The sequence below is a fragment of the Myotis yumanensis genome, unplaced genomic scaffold (assembly GCF_028538775.1).
Source record: "Myotis yumanensis isolate MYYU_CA2020_CCGP unplaced genomic scaffold, mMyoYum1.0.hap1 SCAF_8, whole genome shotgun sequence".
NCBI classification, from domain to species: domain Eukaryota; kingdom Metazoa; phylum Chordata; class Mammalia; order Chiroptera; family Vespertilionidae; genus Myotis; species Myotis yumanensis.
The window spans coordinates 11,370,272-11,392,786 of record NW_027223759.1 but is presented as its reverse complement, the minus strand read 5'-3'; the positions used below and the strand labels follow the sequence as shown (position 1 = coordinate 11,392,786).

The following is a 22,515-nucleotide window of genomic DNA, read 5'->3' as shown; positions in this document are numbered from 1 at the left end:
ACAAAAAAAAGGAAGGATAAGGGAGAATGTGCTAAGGTAAATCATTTCCCTCCCCCAAGAATACACTGAGAGGTCAGTTGCTGAATATCAAATGTTTATTATTTAGTTTCCTACTACTGCTAAAATCCATTTCATAAGCAGCTCCTCTTCAAAACCAGCTTTTATTTCACAGAAATTGTATCCTTCAACAATTCACTTTGAAATGTGCCATGCTGAGGATGGGGATGCTTCAGGGCATGGCTTGAGCAACCACGCCACATGAAGGGTCTCCCCGCCCTGATCCCCCACACAGAAAGCTGCCAATACCTGAGGAAACACCTCTGCAAAGCCAGCCAGGTTGTTCAAGTTCGCTGAAAACAAAGAACATCTTACTTGATTCAAATTACAAATTCAGTATTGTACTGTACACATCTGGCATTACACATGCTTAAAATAATATAAGCATGCTTAATGACATATCAGATCTCACTTTAAAAAAAAAAAACTATAAGCAGACAACTACACATTTTAAAACGACCATAACCCCATTTTCACCTACAGTTAAAACTATTGTTGAATAAGCATTGGCTGGCTCAGAAGTCTTTGGCGTGCACACAGGAAGTAGAGAAAATATCCAGGCTAAGAATAACCACGTTACACATATCTAGGCAACTTCCAACCAAATCTGTCTTGAAGGTCCAGGCCAGCTTCCAAGTGGCATGGTTTCTAGGCGAGGCCATCATGCTGATGCTTCTTCACAAATCCTGGAGGGACAAATGCAGGCTCGCCCACTGTGGTCCCAGGATGACATCAGCCTCTGAGAGCAACAGCGCCTGGTTGGCCCTTGCTCGGGGGAGTCTCTCAACCCGTGGAATTCCATCCAGGTCTGATGGCTGCTCCAGGCTGATGGGGCTCATTTCAGCCAGTGGAGCCCAGAGGCAGCAGGGCCAGAGTTGGGCAGTGACCTCCGGAGACCGCAGCTTTGATGCTGAGTAGATCATTGTCTCTACCCCAGGACCTTGATTACAAAAATAGCCCAGCTTGTAATTTAATAGCACCTTGAAAACATAGGTAATGGTAGAAAACAGGATCATAAAATGAAGTCACTTTCGATTCTGGCCAATGTTTCCTACCACTAAAACCAAGTCAAGCAAATACACCATGTTAACTAAATCTAGGGGAAAAAAGATGTCTATTCTTGTAGGAAGAATATAAGTAAACCATATTCATCAGAGTGTGTGTGTGTGTGTGTGTGTGTGTGTATTTATATATATATATATACTCATATATTTATATATTATATAATTATATATACATATATATATACATATATATATATATATATATATATATATATTATGTATTTTATGGAGCAGTAGAGGAAAAAACATAGATATAGCTCCCTCCTCAGAGCATCTGTCAAATAGTCATGTAGAAGTATTTTTAAAAGGAAAATTGAGAGCAGAAGGTATCTAAACTCTTGGTAGAGTGGCGGACAGGAGTTCAGAAGTTGGAGAAGAGTACTGTGCACTAATGCATCAGTACATTATAGTCGCACATTGACACCTCAGAAATAAAATAGCTACAGTTTTAAAGCAACTCCTCTACTGTCTGGTTTAAAAAAGGAAGCTCATCCATCCTACAAGAAGAAGAGGTAGTCTGTCAGTGAACTGCGGACCGATGTTGGCCCTCGGCTGTCCGTTTGCTTTGTGGATTCAGTGCCCTTGGCGTATTTTAACAATGTTTGTAGATGTGTTTGTTTTACTGGCTAGAAGCAGATGTGAAAGTGATTCCATTCCAGCCAGGTCTGTTTGTTGGTACACGTGACCCCGGCTTTCTATTAAGTTGCAAGAGGGTGTTTGTTCCCATAGAACTCAGCAGCTCTGAGGCAGTCTGTTAATGTCCCTGTTGACTGATACAGTTACTGGTCCAGGTTGAACAAAACATCAGTAGAAGATGTATGTAGTCGAATCAAGCCAGACTCTCCAGGGTCCAGGAAATGAGGAAATCTTGCACTTCAAGTAGCAGGGAGATGGCCAACGTGGTTCATGCCTGGGTGCTAGAGAGTCCCAAGTTATGAGCAACATCTGTAACAACAATGCAACATAAATTCTTTTAAAGCTCTCCATGCGCCCATTTCCTTCCTCAAGTTTTCCCCCTTTTTCTGCCTCTTATAAACACGTGCACACGCACACATGCATGCACATGCACACGCACACAGACACACCCCATTCAAACTTTTCCTTTATCAGTCAAGACCCAGCACCAGGTCCACATTTTCCATACAGTTTTGCTCAGCCCACTCTCAACTCCTAGATAACAGATATTATCTGAAATGTACAGTTCGCAATTACGTACTTTTGACATTAACACGAAACTCCACCATCCATGCAAACATATCACCTCTCCCAATGACATTACAAACTGAACACAAGGACGGTCTTGGGTCTTCCTGCCCTCTGCTCAACACACATTACTCAGCACAGTGCTATTCACATAATAATCTTTCTTTTTTTTTATTTTGTTTTATTGCTTAAAGTATTACAAAGAGTATTACATATGTCTCCTTTTTTTTCTCCCCTTGACCTGCCCCTGACTCCTCCTACCCCCCAGTGTCTTGTGTCCATTGGTTATGCTTATATGCATGCATACAAGTCCTTTGGTTGATCTCTTACCCACCCCCCAGCCCTTCCGGACTTCCCGCTGTAGTTTGACAGTCTGTTCGATGTTGTTCTGCCTCTGTATCTGTTTTTGTTCATCAGTTTATAATGGTCTTAATTATCCATAAATGAGTGAGATCATCACATAATAATATTTCAATAAATATTTGACAGAGGTGCTGGGTCAGGCTCTGCTTGGAATTGGATATGTGTAATCCTTTCGGAATATAGAGAAGGAAGGTCCTGCTTCCCCTCAAGAAACTTACTCTCTGGCCATTTGCATAGTTATTTGTTTAAATCCAATTGGAAGAGATGTACTAGGCTTGGTAGGTGGAAATTGAGACCACCCACCTCTGATTTCAGCCTCAAGGGGTGGACACCTTTGTGCATACTGATGGTTCTAGCTAGCACAATAGTCCATGGTGCATTTCTCTGCTTTTCTGCCTCAGGGTTTTCTCTGAAGACTTCTGAGCCCCTCATCCCAAACACAGGGCAAGCTTAGGGACGTGGGAGATTAAGGTGCTCTGTAGGCAACCCTAAAGCAGTGGGGGTGGGAGCCAATGGATAAAGCCCCACTTATGGAAGACATCTGTACACTCCTCAGAGATCCTGTGGCCTCTAGCTGACATCTCAGTAATGCAACCTCCATTTGCGTTTCCTCCTTACCTGTCTCACTCTCCCTGTTCCCTCACCCCTTCTTCTTGGAGTCGCTTTCCACCTAAATTACTTGCCCACAAGTCTCTGTCTCAGGGTTTAAGAGTTCCATACCAAAGCAGACACATTATTAAGAGCACAGAGATTAAGAGAAATGTTGTTTTTTTTTAAATAGCAAAGTTATATGAAACACAGGCTCTTTGCTAGTGTCAAAGCTATGGTATCAATCTCTGGGGAACAAAGATGTCACTGAACACCCTGAGCATCAATAATTTCTTGCATCTGAAAAGTGAGATGGACTAAAAGAGCATTTAGCTCCCTCCCTATACTTTAATTCTATGGCAGATGTTTCGTGTGTTTCTTTAATATAAGTTCTGCACCACTGAGTTGTGGCAAAAATGCAATGGCTTCTATCTCATCATATACCTCATATCATTGCAACCTCTAAAGCATAAAATTTACACCTTTTCTACAATAGATGCTTCAACTTTTCTGAATGCTCCTCAACTTAATGACACTCAAGTTAACAACACTTAATCTGAATGGAAAAGGTCAAATTCCCACCTAACTGGCCTTCTGTGATATACACAAGTTCTTTAAACTTGCACAATTTAACAATATCTTCACCAATTCCTCCGTCCTCCCCATGCTAACACCAACCCAGATCTCCCTTCCAAATCTCAGTCTAAAATCTCCATGTATCTATACATCTCCCACAGTGATTTTTGCACTTAATTGATTGATATTCAGTAAATCTCATTGTATGACTTAATGATCTTTTTTTTTTAACAAGGGAGACTTTGAATCATCTCAATTTTTAAAATATCAATTGGAAAATTTCTTTGGTACAATAGTGATTTATGAACTTGTTTAATTTTAATAGTAGTTTATAACCTTGTTTGTTTTCAATTCACTGGAGAAAAACATAAAATCAGGTAAAATAAAAATTCAGTTTTTCACAGAAAATACGAAAAGTCAGACTTAGAGGCATTATTCCTCCCTCTAAAATCATAAATTAAGCCCGGTGTGGCTCAGTGGCTGTGCATCAACCTATGAACCAGGAGGTCAGGGGTCAATTCCCAATTAGGGCACAAGCCCAACAGAAGGCAGCCAATCAATGATTCTCTCTCGTCATTGATGTTTCTATCTCTTCCTCCCTCTCGCTTCCTCTCTGAAATCGATAAAAATATATTTTTAAAAAATCATAAATGAAAATTCCAGGCTTACTATGAAGACAGCTCTTCCCTTCCCTAAGCCCTAAATGTTGCTGTACCTGTGCGCCCAGGCTTCTTCGCCGTGTTCACCGCTGCCATGAACATGTACTCACTGTTCGCATCATGCACACTGGATCGATGCCTCTGAAAGAGAAAGTCAGAAAACAGGTTGGTCATCTGCTCTCCCCCATCTCCATCCCTGTTATTTGTTGGTTTGTTTGTTTTGGTTTATTTGTTTACTGCTTTCTATTCTTTGTCGGAGTGGTATGTGAGAAATGTTATAATGGGACTTGGGGTCCTGGCTTTTGGCTAAGTAGAACAACATGAAAAGGGTTTTAAATAAAAAAAGCTGACTTCCTCATTTTGGCCTTTATTGTCCTTTCCTCTGTAGAATTAGATCATGGGCTCTATCTCATTCTCTTCCTTCTTTATCTCTTTTTTCATATTCCATTTGGCACAAATATACTCACCGTCTGGTCAATGGTCACACTGTGGATACACTTGGGTATTAGCAGACTTGCATCATGCAGGGAGGTATAAGTTCTCTGATAACGTGTATTGCAAAAGGCTAAAAAGGATATTTTCAGCACAGATTCTTGTTGTTGTCATTATTGTTGTTGTTTTATCATTCTGCATGGCTTTGCAGTGGTTTTTCTTTTAAAATAAGGAGCCCTAATAATTTACCATGGAAACAAGCTGGCCATTTACTTCTCAGCTACTACTGGTACCTTATAAGATTTTCTCACTGATTATTTCTTTTTTTTTTTAATTGTTTTATTGCTTAAAGTATTACAAAGAGTATTACATATGTCTCCTTTTTTTATTATTATTTCTTAATTAACCAATGGAGTGAAACAGAACAGTTTCATCTTCATCCCGACTCTTAGGTAGCTTAGAATAAAATGTGCAGCCCACGTTAAATAATTTTTAAAAGCAAGAAGCATCTATTTTTATGTTTTTACCTTCCTCCTGACTTTTTGTCTTTTGTGGGCCTCAATTGTCTCATCCTTGTTGAATAATAACAACATATCTCTTTGTAAGCCATCGAATAAGTTTTGAAATGAAGCAGTTATAAAATAAGCTTCTGTTCCAAGTTAGTAGTTTAGTTAGTAGGTATATCTTGAGAGAGAAAAAATAGTCTACCTGCTGATCCATTTACTCTCGTAAGAGTAATATGTACTTCGATGAGTAAATGACCACTGATATTCCTCAGTAAAATTGATGCAAGAAAAGATAGACATTGCTCACCTTATTTTTAAACCAACATAAAAATGCGCATCCAAAAATGTAGACGGCAACAAAAGCTGCACATCCTATGGGTAACCAGAACTTCAGCTGGCAACAAAGCTGTGATTCTGGATTAGAGAAAAGAAATGTTAAAAACAAATTCTAAAAATCAAATCCCCTCTTTCACTGCTGAATCCCAAGGTGGTGTTTTGTGTGGTTTTTTTTTTTAACAAATGTAAAAGAATGATTTAATCAAATGAGCTTGTCTTCATTGCAACCATGAAACCCAGTAAATAGTAAACAACATCATTTTAGTATTATAGCAAGGATCCAAAAACTAAAACGTAAAAGACTGTACACACAAATATGTTTACAAATGTGACTAATAAAAAGGACTTTTCTGTCTATATTTTTGCAAAAAAAATAAGTAGAAAAAGTAATGACATAAAACTGTTCTTTTCAGTCATTTCACTGCATTCTGCAAATTCAGCAAAAACCACAGCCTTATGTGAATAGACGTAATAGTCATTAAGCCACGGGTTTGGATATTTGTCTTCATTTTTCATGATTTTTGATGGCATATGTGTCTTAATTTTTTTTTATATTTTTATTGATTTCAGAGAGGAAGGGAGAGGGAGAGGTAGAAACAACAATGATGAGAAAGAGTCATTGATTGGCTGCCTCCTGCACGCCCCACACTGGGGATTGAGTCTGCAACCCAGGCATTTGCCCTGACCGGGAATCGAACTGGGACTTCCTTGTTCATAGGTCAAACCACTGAGCCATGCCGGCCGGGCAATGGCATATTTGTTTTAGAGACAACATGATCTATTTCTAAGTCAGCAATCTACATTATCAAATTGCATATTACTGATTAATATCTATTATTATTAACAAATCATCTCTTACATATTTTCATCATAAGTAATTGTCATCAATTGCACCTAAATTAACTCCAACACAAAATATACTTATTTGTTTGTTTTCATTAGCAAGAAAAGTCAAAATGCACATGTACAGTTACATCCAGAAGATGAAAACAATGTCTTACCGTAAATATGCAAATATTCACTCTTCAACTTCACTCGAAAAGGAGGAGGATCAAAAATTGATAGTCTGCAGGAGTAATAGCTGTCATGAGAACTGTCCAAGTTATTCAGAAAATAAGAGATGCTGTTATTGGATGATTGACAGAATTTCAGACTCTGATTGGATACGATGTTTCCGCTTCCCTTTGTCTTACTGAAATCACAGATTATTTGCGTCCCTTTCAGCAACTCCATTCTAAATTGCTGGATGTTCTCAGAGCATTTGCATAACATTTGTACACCTCCATTGTGAAATGTAAATATTTTAGACTTGGCAAAATCATCGATTTCTTCTGGATAAAAAGAAAAAAAAGCAAAAGCGACATTTTAGGAATAGGTTGCCCTAATAATTATATTTGAATACAAAAGTAATCTCTTCATAAAGTCATAAAAATGAAATACTTCACAACAATAAAAGAGCTTAATAGTTAAAACTGTGCCCTAGAAGAAGCCTAACCAGAAGCTTGTCATATATGAATATATAATATGCAGTGTATTAGATAATATATTTACAGAGTATGAATGAAACAGATACGGTTCCTGCCCTTTGGCAGCTTCCATTTTGGAAAAAGATGGTAAATAAATAAATATGTAGTAATGCACCATAATTTGTGTAAGGAATGGAGTACTAATTGAATAAAGGTGGTGAGATTGGTTCTAATTTCTATTGTAGAATCAGAAAATGCCACTTTTCCTGGCTAGCATGGTTCAGCAGTTGAGCATCTACCTATAAACCAGGAGGTCACTGTTCGATTCCCAGTCAGGGCACATGCCCAGGTAGTGGGCTTGATCCCCAGTAGGGAGCATGCAGGAGACAGCCAATCAATGATCTCTCTCATCAGTGATGTTTCTATCTCTCTCTCCCTCTCCCTTCTTCTCTGAAAGCAATAAAAAATATTTTTTTAAATAAGAAAATGCCACTTTGAGGAAATGATTTTTAATATTGAAATTGAGGGAGGATTTGCACTTACTCAAACAACGAAAGTTTAGGGAAGAGATTTTGGGAATGATGCAGTTAAGAAAAAATTCTTAAAAGTACAAATAGCTTAAACTAAAAATAAGTGATTATATTTAAATATACATTGATATTATATTCTCTTGCTAGAGTGTAAAAGAACAGATGCATCATTTTCAAATGATAGAAATGTGTGTCTTCTCAGAACCTCATCCATTGAAAACTAAATTAAAGTCTGATAAAAAAAAAAAAAAAAAGTAAGGCCGCAGATATTTGCTTACTGTTTCATTTTTTAAAAGTAATTTTAATCTTCTAGGAAGCCAAGGTTGTTTTTGTGAGCTACATAGAGATCACTGAAGGAGGAGACTGAAATGGTTTTGGCCTGGCTACAGATTCTCAGTTATTAGATTACTCAACCTGACCTGCACTCTTTCACAGTCTGGGAGCCCTCAGGGGATGTCCAACTGACAGCTTAGGCCCAGCTTATGGCTGAGCAGCGCTTCCCACCAGGAAGTGCACTGACCACCAGAGGGCAGCTCCTGTATTGAGCATCTGCCCCCTGGTGGTCAGTGCGCATCATAGTGACCTGTCATTCCCTCGTTCAGTCAATTTGCATATTACCCTTTTATTATATAGGGTAAGTTCAAACTGCTCATTGCCTTTCTTTTTTTCTTCTTTTCTTTTAATGTGAGAAATTTTTATGCTGAAATTGTTTTGAGGAAGATATTATCATGAGTTTTCTACTTGTTTTAAAATCTCTATCTTTATTCTGAAATATTTTTGCTTTTTTTCATCCAGATACATATTTGTTTTATATAGCAAGCATATTATTTTGTTTTCCTCCATCGTCATTTAATGTTATAAACATTCCATTTTGACATAGTCATCATAATTATCCTTTGTAATGATGGTATAAAAGGCCATAGTGTTAATCTATCATAATTTGTTAAAGCATCTACTAATGCTGAAAGAACTGCTCCAATTTATAATATGACTAGCATTATGCAGGAGGATTCATTTACTACAACTCTACTTGCACAAATTTTATTTAAAATTTTACGTAAGATTTTTTATTAATTTTATTTAAGATTTATCACAGTTGCCTTAATTTTATTTAAGATTTGCCACAGTTACTTATTTTTCTTAATATCTGTAGACTTCAATGTATATCTCTCATATTACTTGGGAATAGATTTTCAACTTGGGGTTTGCTTGTGAATATACACACAGGTATTCTAGCTTTCAGTTATGGCAGTCCAGGTTATTCAAACTCAACCCATACCCCAACAACTAAAATGCTGAACAAAATGTCCTGAAATATTATTAAAAGAGAAGAAAATACTAGTTAAATTTGAAGAACTAGAACTCAGAGAGATAAGCAGAGCTTAGGAGCTACTTTACTCTGAAAGCATTTGCTGTTCTCCCAGATTCAAACTTTTGTTTTTATGTTTCAACTCCCAGAGTGTGAAAAGTGAGAAATCTAGTAGAAAACCCTTTCCTCAATAAGCTGGATCCCAAAAGGTTACATCCTTGGAGTATAGGTAAACCAGAAGTAAACCAGCCCTCATGCAGATTATAACCCACCTTTGAATCTCTTCAATGGTCTATCTCAATTCTTACATTTTGTTTAAGGTGATTTTAAATTATTATTATTACCCAGAGGCTTTTGAAAGTAAAAATGCAAACTATTCCAGGAAAAAAAATTTATAGGCCTCAAATCATATCTACAAATAATATTTAAATACAATGATAAACACACCATAAAAAATAATCAGACACAAAGGGAAACAAGATAACAGGAACAACAGACTACAAAAACAAATCCACAAACAATTATATATTTGAATTATCAGACCCACAAAATAAAACAACTGAGCTTACTATGTTTAAGGAAACAAAAGACAAACTTATAATAATACCTGCAGAGCACAGAAAACTCAAAAAAAGATCAACTAATTTGAATAAAACGAAAATCAACAACTAACACTGGCAAAAACCACACAGATTAAAAACTCAATGGAAAGGTTAAGAGTATTAAAGCTAATGAGAGAGCTGATAAACTGAAAAAATAGGTTAGAAAATTTATTCACAGTGCAGTCATAATCCACAGATTCAAGAATCCCAACAAATCACTAGCAGGTGTTTTCAAAATACTTACATCTACAAATAACATAATGAAAATCCTAAAAACAGCAAGAGGGAGAGAAAAAAAAAAGATTGATTGTCTTCAAAGAAGCACCTATTAGATTGACAGGTGATATTGCAACAACCATAAAAGCCATGATACAGTGAAATTATGTCTTATATCTTCAACGTGGTGAAACTACCCACCAGCCTAGAACAGTGGTCGGCAAACCGCAGCTCGTGAGCCACATGCGACTCTTTGGCTCCTTGAGTGTGGCTCTTCCACAAAATACCACATGCGGGCGCGCACATACAGTGCGATTGAAACTTCGTGGCCCTTGCACAGAAGTCGGTTTTCGGCCTGGGCGAGTCTATTTTGAAGAAGTGGCATTAGAAGAAGTGGGGGGTGTTGGTCAGTCGGGCGACAGGAGACATGGCACAGGCAGGCCGCGGGATACGCAGCACAGGGGAGGTACATTGTTTTGAGGTGCATTCGCTGAGGTCGACCCCTTCCAACTCTCCCATCCACACTCATCTTGTATACTTGTTTCAGATGACAAGTGTGGATGGGAGAGTTGGAAGGGGTCGACCTCAGCAAACGTACCTCAATCAGATTGAGGATGTTTCTAGCAAAGGCCAGTTTAGGAGTACCCTAATAAGTTAATAACAATGTACCTACCTATATAGTTTAAGTTTAAAAAATTTGGCTCTCAAAAGAAATTTCAATCGTTGTACTGTTGATATTTGGCTCTATTGACTAATGAGTTTGCTGACCACTGACCTAGAACGTATTGTCTAGAAAGACAGTAAAAGGTGTATGTAACTTGAAACTTTGATAAGTGAAGTATGCATATTGTGATAATGACTAAAAGAATAGATAGAAACAGAATATATAACCTCAGTGAATATCACAAAGTTCAGTCTAAAAGGGGAGAAGAGTTGGAATAGTTGAAACCAGGAAGGAAAATATAGGCATGGAAGACTTCTATGTGCTGACAATGCTGTATTTCTTGACCTGTGGTGATTGTAGGAATGAGGTAGTATGCTTTATAACTTACTCATCAACAAGACATTTATGTTTGCTCACTTTTCTTTATAGATGTTTTGTTCTAGAATTACATTTTTTAAAGTACATAAAAACAATGCTTATTTCATTTTAAAAATAGAGGGGATAATATAAGCAAATGGGAAAAAACCAATAGCATGAGTAGAGATGAAGCCTGTATTATATAAAAATGAAAGTTGTTTTGCTTGGGGACTTATTTGTCTGAGTAAATTATGTTGCTGCTATTGTTTGGATGCTTATGTCTCTACTGTCTGCTGTAGAAGATAAAATCAGTGGGCTGGTTCTCAGTTCCTTTAGAAATAATCAAAGTAAATTTCTCAAGGACTTTATAACAGCAGTAAGTAAACCACAAAGACATCTTGGACTAAAAGTTTCTGCAGCCACTGTGTGTACAAACAGACATAAATGCATTGCTCTCTATTTCTGAAGATGATTTTGTCATCAATTTTTTCCCCTTTTGTGTGCACACAAAATGGTTGGTGGTACAAGAAGGAAAAAGTTCAATTCAGTGGTTCCCAAGGAAACCAGAGGCAAATTCAGGCCCTGGCATTAGCAAGCCTCTGTGACTAGAGTGCCCCTCTTGACTTCAGCCTCTTCATCTGTGAAAGGGTTAGGTTCATGGTTACAGTTAGGGTTAGGCGGTGAGACCAAAACATCTTAAAGTTCTTTCTAACCCTTAGTCACCATGGATCCAGGATCAGAACATACCATCTGAGACTGCAAGAAAGCTATTTCTTTGCTGTTGGGTCTTCCAGAGAAGAAACCATGTTCCTATAATCCTTTCTCTATTCCAGCATCTTAGGGGGCTATTTCAGGGAGTTAGGAAAAATGAAAAGTATTTTGGTAGGGCTAGGAAGACTACCTCAAGTTTTCTTGAGTGACACGGCCAATGGTTTGTGCCATTGACATCAGAGGAGTAACTGGAGATTCCCTCCTAAGTGTCATTTCTACTGGACATGCTTAATCTTTTATTTTATCATAATTTATATAAAAATTACCGAGTCACCTTTTTATTATCAAACTAGAGGCCCAGTGCATGAATTCGTGCACTGGTGGGGTCCCTCAGCCTGGCCTGCAGGGATCAGACTTAAACCAGCTCTCCAACATCCCCCGTGGGGTCCCATATTGCAAGAGGGTGACACACCTTGGAATCGGGCTTCCTTCTCTCTGGTTCCAGGCGCGTCACCCAAGAACTACAGCTGCCAGATCACCACATCTCGGCAGCTCCTGCACTGAGCATCTGCCCCTTGGTAGTCAGTGCGCATCATAGCTACCGGTCGGACAGTCAAATGGTCAGACGGTCACTTAGGCTTTTATATATATAGATGTAGTGATAAAAAGCCTGACTTAAGTTTCTACATACTCAATGCTTAAGTTCTCCATCTGGAAAACCACTTGGCAAGTCTGTTTGTAATTTGAATGATTTCAACTAAAGAAACTAGGTATGGCATTTAATGGGTTGCTTCATAATTATTCTGGCATCTATAGAGCAGATATGCTCAAATACCTAATCACAAATTCTCCTTAGTCTTTGGTGACATTTGAAAAACAGTATCAAAAGGAGGTTATACCTGTAACCATGACTGAAGCATTTAATGGATAGACAGGCACTTTAAGGAAAATCTGTATATTACTTTATACAACAAGAGAAACAGCTAGAAGCTTTTCTTCACCCTCCCTGAATGTTTTTATCGCCAAGGCTAACATTCAACAACCATTTTTATAGCCAGTGCTTAGGGGTCAAATCTGCTTGATCAGTTCCTCTGCCACATCAATAATTAAAAATTGCAAGTGTCCCCTTCCCCAATCTCTTTCATCTTGCCCTTTGTTCCTTTCTCCCATGCTTAAATTTTCTCCAGATACCAACTCTTAATATAAAATCATCCTTCAAAATGTCCTCTCCCACACTCTCCTCATTCTCCCTAACATACCATCTCCATCTCAAATACCCATACATTCTTACATACATTGCTTGTCCGTGTTTCAGACACCCTTATACCAGTAAACACCACCACATTCTTATACACATTTCCTGTAACATCAACTTCTACCCAGCATCATATGCAGTCAGACCTAGTAAACTTAGAAATCATATATCAAGTCTGATTCTTCCATGTACAGACAACTGATGGCTTAGGCAGTTTAAATTATTTGTCTATAAGGTCACATAACTTCTTGGGTGCATGAAATATTTGGGGTTTAATTTAAGGTGGGAGTGTCACTAGCAACAACCAAGGAAAGGTTTATGGAAGCAGGGAACCACATGAAGATAAAGAGTGTTCACCACAGACTGAGTGTTCACCACTGTTAAAAATCTTTCTACAGGAAGAAAGTTTAATTTCCTGTTTTATGCCCAGTAGAATGTATTCACTTCTTCTCCATCTAAACTACAACTATCCAAACCAGCATCATCTCTCTCTGGGACTACAAGAGCTTCCTAACTCTCTGCTCTCACTCTTTCCGATGTACCATTCATTTTCCTAAAGGAAACCAGTATGATTTTCTAACACACACAACTGGATAGTGCCATTGCCATGCCTGTCAAACATGTAGGGCCTTCCCATTTCACTTAGAATAAAATCTAACTCCTTACCTTGGTTTCAATGACACACATGACCCACTCTATTTCTCTGAATTGTAGTCACGGTGCTCTTTTTCCTAGTCCTCAAACACAAGAAGCTGGTCCCTAGGGCTTTGAAATTATTGTTTCTTTGCCTGGAATGTTCTCTCTAATCTTCATATACTTCTTACTTCTCCAGCAACCATTGACCACTCAATCCAAAACACACCCCAAGTCATTTTATAGCATATTACCCGAGATGAAGTATTTATCATTATCTGAAATTATCTGGTTTATTTGTTTACTTGTTTATTGTCTAGTTACCCCACCATAATGTAATCTTTAAAATCAGGGGTCTTGTTCATCTTATTATAGAGATACATCCCAAGTTTCTGTAATAGTACCTGGTATGTAGTAGATCACAGGAAATACCTCTTGGATGGATGGATGGATAGATGGATGGATAGATGGATGGATGGATGGATAAATATGTAGATATTTATAAATCTGGGAGATAAAGCATTGACTATAGAATGTAAGAACCAACGGGCTCTTAGAAATGATCCAGTTAAGCCTTTCATTTTACATTTACATTTATTAAGCTAAACTGGAACCAAAAAAGGGATCATCTTGCCCAGGATTATAGCTCATTGGTGGGATATGATCCCAAGGTTAGCTATACCATGTTGCCTTTCTTCTGGAAACAAGGACATGCAAATATACAATCAAGCATAAAAGACACCTCTTCAACAAGGATATCACATTCTAATGTAAATTATCTGTTTGAGCTTCAAAGAAACAGGTTCTTTACCTGTATCTCCCAAGTTCATAAAGATGTGTTTAGATGATTAATGATTTTCTTGGCTCTTTTATGTGAGGGAAGGTCAGGTTTAAATCTGGTTGGTTATCAGGACCGCCAGAGTGCACAGTCATTATATTTGTCCAATGTGCAGGGGTTCTGGGACCAATGAGTATTCTAAAACACCTAGATGTTTCCTAACCACAGCACGTGAGTGATTTGTGATATAATCACCATGCTATGTCTTTTAGCATTTAATACATTATTAAAAATACAAATAGGAATATGTTCTCTTGAATCCTGGTAATGAGTCTTAAAATCTCGTTATTAAGTCTTAGTTTTTGTGTTGATATTATATCTGTTCACTTCTTGTTGGTATTCTCAGATTATAAATACCGTAGAGCAGTGATTCTCAACCTTTTTATTTCATGGCACACATAAACTAATTACTAAAATTCTGTGGCACCCCAAAAGATATATTTTTTTGCCAATCTGACAAAAAAAGTTTAATTTTGACTCATTCACACCAGATGGTTATTGTTGTGTTGGCTGTTGTCATTTATTTTTATTTCACAATCTAAGGGGAAGAGTTTAATGTCCCTGACTAAATAGTCAGGTATTGCAAGTTTTAAAAATTCTTGTGGCACACCAGCTGAAAATCGCTGCTCTAGAGAACAGGTACTATATCTTCTTGATCACGTTGACTACATGTCTGTAGGGTACAATCTTCCCAAAAGAGGTTCAAACCTGTTAACTGCTGCTAACTATGATTTTTATAATATTACTAGACTAATGTTTTCAAGAGAAAAAACAGAATCTTTATATTAGGTGACTTCTTTAGGTTTTCAATTTTTTTCAGAGGATAAAAGCATTTGCATCGTTGTTTTTTGGGGAGCTGTTAAGAAAATTCTCTGACGAAAAATGTATTCCCCTGAGAATTGCCCTATGGTCCAAAAGTTTATTTGCAAGTTGATTCATTTAATATCTAAACTATTTCATTTCTTCAGTATAAGACAGTCTTGTTTGAACCCATCCTGCCACGACTCTTTGTAAGCAGTTGTATTATCCCTGGTTGAAAATCTTTTAACAAAAACATTCAGAAAATTCACACAATTCAGTGATGTGAGACAAATCAGCAATTTGACTTTGGTCTCTTTAACTCAGACTTCTAACCACAAACCTCCCAGAGGTGTCACGGTGATAGAAAGATAAGATCTCCTGAGTTCACATTATTGATAGTGCTTATTAAACACATTTTCTGTAATAAAACCATGATAAACTTTAGCTGAGCACAGCACAGGAATGTGACATAGAGGCAAGTTCTACAAATTGCAATGATTATTTTAGGTTTCTGTAACATTTGATCTTTTACTAAGAAATTCTAAAAATGTGCTTTCTACCACTTTTTTCACCTTTCATGAAAGCATTGTCATTTCTTATGAGTCTACTAGCTAAAAATGTAATACATACATCATTTCTATATTTGTATTATTGTTCAAAGGCACCCATATGTGATTGAAATCAATAGGAAGAGTAGGCAAAATAAGCCCAATCCAAACACTTAACATTAACAAGGTAAAAGGCCAAAAATGTGGAAAAGGAGAAAATGTAAAATAAAAATTAAAAAAGCAATCACACACACACACACACACACACACACACACAGAACATGTGAATTGTTTATATGCTCCATACTCTCCAAGGAATTTGTACTGGGGAATAAAACAAGCTTTGTCCTCTAAGTTAAATGAGAGATTAATTTTCTTCTAGTAAAAACCGATTTTCTTCAAGAAAATTGAAAAATCCCAGAGGTGATATAAAACTCTGCAGCAAATACTCACTAAGTAATTAATTTGCAAACAAGTTACTTCTTTAGTTATTTCATTGCCATTGATTTGAAATTGTCCTCCTAGGAAAATCACATGAGATTAAAATAGATCCAACTCTCTTCCAGGGAGAGGGAGAGAGGATTTTATCAGTACTCATGAATATCCACATGCTTCCCATCCTTCAACTGCTGTGCAAGGCCCTTAGGGCACACAGACAAGGTGGCCACTGGGTGAACTTGTTTACATTTAAGGCTCCAGTGACTCACACCTTTCTCTCAAGTCCACCCCTCCCCTTGGCTTCAGGGAATATTTCCTATTTCCTTTCAACATCTCTACCTGGAAATCCCCTGACACACCAAAATTAGCATTTCCAAACTGAATTTAATATTCACTCACAAACCCCAAAACCTCATTCTTTGAAGGAGTCACTTGTCCGACTCTCAGAATCTCAGAGTCGTCCTATTTCTCCCCCTCTGACTCTCCTGATCCAATTGGTCACCACAGCTCAAGGATGCCTATGAATTCCATTGTTTACCTCCCCTCCCAGTGCCAATTCAGATCTTTCAATGTCTTCCCTCATCTGTGAAAGCATTTTCTTGACTGTCTTTCTCAATAGCAGTCTCTCCCCTCTGAGTCCCTCCTCCAGGTTGCTCCCAAAATGGTATTTCCAAAAAGCATTTCACTCCCCAGCTTCAAAGGTTCTATTACATTGTTGCTTATGAGGTAAAAATAGTCAAAAATTTTTGCCATGACACAAAATCCTTTGACCATCTCAGACAATATATTCAAGCCATACCAGAATTTTTGGCCACTCTTTTTACATTGTTACTTCCATTTCCATAGACTAGAATATCATATTACCCTTTTATCTGCCTAGAAACCCTTATTCATTCTTTTTTTTTTTTAATATATTTTATTGATTTTTTACAGAGAGGAAAGGAGAGAGATAGAGAGTTAGAAACATCGATGAGAGAGAAACATCGATCAGCCGCCTCCTGCACATCTCCTACTGGGGATGTGCCCGCAACCCAGGTACATGCCCTTGACAGGAATCGAACCCAGGACCTTTCAGTCCGCAGGCCGACACTCTATCCACTGAGCCAAACCGGTTTTGGCTCCTTATTCATTCTTTAAGAACCATTTTGAATTGGTACCTGAGACACACACACCCCCAAAAATAACAACTCCTATTTCTATTCTCTCAATAATATTTTGCTTAAACCAATATACTTATAATTCATATATGTTTAGGGCATGATTATTTTGCCCATCTTTCTCATTTAATATGAGCTTCACAAGAATAAGGACTGCTGCCCTGCCAGTGTTGCTCAGTGGTTGAGGGTCAACCTATGAACCAGGAGGTCACTGTTTGATTCCCCATCAGGACACATGCCATGGATTCAGGCTTGCTTGATCCCCAATAGGGGGCATGCAGGAGGCAGCTGATCAATGATTCTCTCTGATCGTGATGCTTCTATCTCTCTCTCCCTCTCCCTTCTTCTCTGAAATCAATGAAAATATATTTTTAATGAAAGAATAAGGACTGCATCATGGTCCCCAAAATAACCCCAGGACCTGGAACATATTAGAAGCTCAATAATGTTAAATGAATAAGTACAGACAGTCCTTGGGTTATGTCGGACTCAACGTACGTCGTTTCGTGATTACGTCGCCATCTCCCATTTATTTATTAAAAAAAAAAAAAAAGTTCCGTCATTTCGACGTCTGTTACATATGTGCTTTATGTTTTTTTATTATTTATTTACCACAAGTAAAGGTCAGGAATTGTTATCTTTCTTTTAAATTTGTTTACTGTTTCACTTCATTACTGCTGTGTTTGTGCTCCACCTGAGTGACATAGGTGCTTAAGTAGGTGGGTTCCAACTTAGGGTAAAAATCGCGTTTCGTCGCACCGACGTAACCCAAAGACCTACTGTACATAGAAAAATATAGAGGGTAAGCATGGTGGGTAACTCCTGCAACAGGCTGAGAAGAGCAAGAAAGGCAGGGCAAGAGATCCTATTTACTGGATATCGGAGGACGCTTGTTTCCCAGTCCAAAGACAAAGACTCATAATGATGGGGAACTCAAGAATTTAACAATCTTAGCTTCAGTTATATAGTTAATGGGCCTGGTAATTAATGCATGTAGAAAGCTATTGTTCCAGGGACTGGAATGTATGGCTGGACTTGCCCTGACTTCAGGAGGCCCGCAAGTAACTCCACCTTTGTGCCCCAGGAGGACTGTGAGGGACCAAGACGGTATCTGAGTCATTGTGCTCCAGGGAGAGAACATCAGCTCCCCAGACACGGATAATCACCAGTCATCAGATGAAGGGATGCTCGGAAAACCACCAGATTGCAGCTTTTATCTGATTAGTCATTTTCCCTGAATTCCAAACCCCTTACCAATTGTTTTCCTGAATTCCAAATCCTTTACCTACTCTTTTCTTCTCATAAAAAGGGTCAGCTTGAGATGAGCTGGGAGACAGTGTTTAGGGTGTATAGCACTCCATCTTCTCAGATCGCCGGCCATCTGAATAAAGCGCCATAAGGATTCGGCCTTGTCTCTACTTATTGGTTCTGTTAGTGACAGGTAGCACGAACACCGGCTTTCCTGGTTTCAGTACTGAGTGATTCCCAACCAATTCTCTGAAGCCCAATAGGTCTAGAAGTTATATAAATATCTAAACATTCATAAGCTTCCAAAAATAATAGCAATAACTTATTAGCATGGAGTGCTTCTTATGTATTGAGTACTGTGTTAAATGCATTGCACATACTATATCATTTGTTGTTCATAGCAGCCTTTTCAGTCAGATTGTCTATTTTTATCCTTGTTTTACAGATGAAGAAACTGTGGTTTTAAATTACTGGCCCACAGTTATAGAGCCAATATATGGTAAAGCCATAATTTGGACCTAAATCATCTGAAACCAGAGTCCACACTCTTAAAGAGCCACTTAATGCATTAGGCTAGATTTGGAAGGTATTTTCAGATATGTATTTTCCTTCAGGATATATTGAGTATATAATTGTCCCAAACACTTAATCACATTGGTGTCACATATATGTTGTGATTGTCATTTCTTAGATATGAAATTATATGAGCTTAACACATTGAATCTGCAACAAAGTCTGGATCTTTGCTCTAACGGGGTTTAAATCCTTAATGATTATTCTGTCACCTGCCTGTAGAAATGTAAAAATATGGATTCACATATACAAGAAACTTTCATCATATTTAAATATGTGCAAACAGATACTACTATGAGAATTTTGCTTTAGACCTATATAGTACAAAATGAAGAGTTTTAATTGTGAGTGCAATAGAGATGTTGGTGATGGTGGCATTGTTGAATCTTTCATAAAAGGATTTTTTTGGTGCTGAGCCCAAGGAGAATATAAATGTTGTCTGCTAAAAGTTTGACTTCTCAAATTCAAAAAAGTTACATTTAAACGCTCTTTAATTGATTATTGAAAGCCCCATGTCTATGTCAACATGGCTCAGACAAACAAAAGATTCTATCAGAACTGGTGGTTGACAGGATCAAAACTCTTGAGTCTGTCTTCCTCTTTTTATTTTTGACTAGAGGCCCGATGCACAAAATTTGTGCATGGAGGGGGTGGGGGGAGGGTCCCTCAGCCCGGCCTGTACCCTCTCCGATCCGGGATCCCTCTTGCAATCTGGGACCACTGGCTCCTAACCACTCGCCTACCTGCCTGATCGCCCCTAACCAGCTCTGCCTGACAGCCTGATCACCCCCTAACTGCTCCCCTGCCAGCCTGATTGCCCCTAACTGCCCTCCCCTGCTGGCCTGATTGCCCCTAACTGCTCTCCCCTGCCAGCCTGATCACCCCTAACCGCCTCTGCCTTGGCCCCGCCACTGTAGCTTTGTCCGGAAGGACGTCAGGAAGATGTCCTGTCTAATTAACATATTATCCTTTTAGTAGTATAGATATAAAAACTAGAAGGGACATTCAAGTTTCAAGTCTCCACATTGAACTAAAAAAAAAAAAATAGTTATCATCAGCATATGGAGGTAACTCCAGGAGATAGAAGCCTTTCATTTGTATTCATATACTAGTACACACATATGCACAAAAGAATTCAGTGTTCCAACAGAAAAAAGATTTTGTCAAAAAGTAGTAAGTTATTTACTACTGTGACATTTTGAGACTCCCACAGCCTTGCCAAAAGGACAAAAACACATTTGACATGTTTCCCTATATGGCTTTAAAAATTTTTTAATTTATTTGTCTTTAGTGTCCAGTGCAGGAAAAGTCTTGCAAAATTTCATAGACCTAAAATGTGCGAGTTAGTTCTTCCTATAGACAACAATGTTGGGATTCTGCTTTCCTTCCCAACCTCATCTTGCATCATCCCCCATGCCTTCCTTCTCTGTACTCAGGCACATTGCCTTCTTCTGGTTCCCTGGCCTTACCTTCCTCCCTCCTGCCACAGGTCCTTAGCACTTACTCTCCTCATGGAATGGAATGTTCCTCCCAACCCTCATACCATTCTCCCCATTTACTCCTAGTTGTCCTTCAAATATCAGTTTAAGTGCCACTTCCACACAAAAGACTTCAACGAACCACACTCCCCAACACCACCTCCACACCCACCCAGTCTAGTAGGCTTCTTTATTATATTCTATGATAGAACTGAGTTCTACCAGTAATTATCATTAATTCATGGGATTATATGATTAATGCCTTTCTCCCAACCGTTTATTTGGCTTCATGAGAGCAGGGACTGACCTAGTTTTGCTCATCATTGTATGTACAGCAGCTAGAATAGTACCTCCTGCATGGCACGTGTTTGGCGCAGTATGAATAAATTGATGAGTAAGTGAATGAATATTAATTCTGAAGCTATTTGTTTGTTATTTATGTCACTAAAGGGTTCTATTGGGTTGTAGAAAAGCCACAGTTAGACAAGCAAGTTGTCCCAAACTGCCCTTGGGACTTATAAGTAGATCCTATTTCCTCATTCCTCATTCTTCTTTACAAGAGCATTTGGGCCACCTTGAGCCACTGCAAGATCAAACATATGACCAGTCTACTTTTGGGTGGGTTTTTTTTATTTTTGGAAAAAAATTAGTGTATTTTTTGTACCACTAAAAAAATTTATTCTTTCTAGATAAGATTATACCTACTAAAAGTGGTGATTTCACTTTTAGTGTTAATGGAACTCCCCAACTTAATATAATTTCCCTTTTCTTTTCCCAGCCTCAAACACATGGCTCTGAGTTAAGGATAAAATAAGTGTAATACTAAATAAAATCTACAGGGTAAGAAGCAGTAGAAACACATATATTAGTTCAATTTAGTAGATAGTATTATTTAAATTGTTTAAATAGAGTCTGACGTGTGCCACCTGATAGAAAGAATTGAGGACTTCAGAACTATTATTTTTTTAATGTCTACAAGGGCTGGGGTGTGTTTTTACATCATCCACTACTCCTTGGCCTTTTAGAGGGATTCTGACACTTTGTGTTGAGAAAACTCTGTGGAGGCCTGGGCATTTCTAACAATAGACCACCCAGATAAGATTAAAATCAAAATCCTATTCTCAAAGTCCTTCCATTTCATTTTCTCCTTCAGAAACAATTCCCAGCCCAATGTCAGGACTTTTCATTTTCATTCCGTTGACACAAGTCATTCTGCCTTTCATCTTTCTCTGAGAATAGTAGGCCACTCTTCTACTTTACCCACTAAAAGGTAACTCCAAGCAGGTAATTTAAAATTTTAATGGACTGATGAAATCTTTTTCTTTATCTTAAAACATAATATCAAAGGAAGCAGTACAAACTCAATGTCATCAACAGTGACATGAGTGACAAATGCCCTTAGCCATCCGCGTACTTGGGCCCTTCTGCAATTGTTCTTACTTTCAAAAAAAAATTGTTTTCTATTTGATGCGTAAATTTTCTACCTTTGATTTTTCCTACTGTCACTTATTAAGTTATAACATAATAAGAAATATTCAGTAGACCACTTACCTGTTAGAACTTCAACTTGGAAGCAGAAGAGAAAGAAATACCAAAGGTCCGACTTCATCTTTGCCAAGAACAGATAAAATCCTCTTCTACAGAGCTGAAAAAAATAACAGCAAAATTCATGTTCCTAGATGTTTTCTACTTGCTGGAAAGGAAGTGGCTTTGTGGGGGTTGATGCAATGTCACACTTACCATCAAGGCAAGGATGTGACTTTTTTAAAATGTATCTTTATTGTTGAAAGTATTAAAATGCCCCCCGCCTTTCCTCCAATGACCCCTCCCCCCTCCCCCACCCACCTCCCTAGGCAAGGATGTGACTTTTCATTGATGGCAGTGGCTGTACGAGAGGTATTATTGCT

The 22,515-nt window shown here is 38.1% G+C and overlaps 1 protein-coding gene across 3 annotated transcripts; it reads right to left on the bottom strand.

The window, feature by feature from the left end:
* Nucleotides 1-52: 52 nt before the first annotated feature.
* Nucleotides 53-22,243, bottom strand: ICOS (inducible T cell costimulator). Of its 3 annotated transcripts, none has more exons than XM_070421936.1 (5): nucleotides 22,160-22,243; nucleotides 6,786-7,115; nucleotides 5,756-5,862; nucleotides 4,567-4,651; nucleotides 53-2,038 (listed from the first exon to the last, which is right to left on the bottom strand). In XM_070421936.1, the coding sequence occupies exons 1-5, from the start codon at nucleotides 22,215-22,217 to the stop codon at nucleotides 1,926-1,928; spliced, it is 693 nt and encodes a 230-aa protein (XP_070278037.1). In that variant the 5' UTR covers nucleotides 22,218-22,243; the 3' UTR covers nucleotides 53-1,925. The 3 variants fall into 3 exon arrangements, with proteins under 3 accessions (XP_070278037.1, XP_070278038.1, XP_070278039.1); XM_070421937.1 differs by having other exon boundaries at nucleotides 6,786-7,112; nucleotides 22,160-22,234; XM_070421938.1 differs by having other exon boundaries at nucleotides 1,950-2,066.
* Between the last annotated feature and the right edge of the window lie 272 nt (nucleotides 22,244-22,515).

Coding starts and splice junctions, on each gene's coding strand:
- ICOS (XM_070421936.1), bottom strand. CDS start 22,217: ATGAAGTCGGACCTTTGGTATTTCTTTCTCTTCTGCTTCCAAGTTGAA. Junction 7,116..22,159: donor CCAAGTTGAAGTTCTAACAG/GTAAGTGGTCTA, acceptor CTTTTTATCCAG/AAGAAATCGATGATTTTGCC. Junction 5,863..6,785: donor TGAATATTTGCATATTTACG/GTAAGACATTGT, acceptor TCTCTAATCCAG/AATCACAGCTTTGTTGCCAG.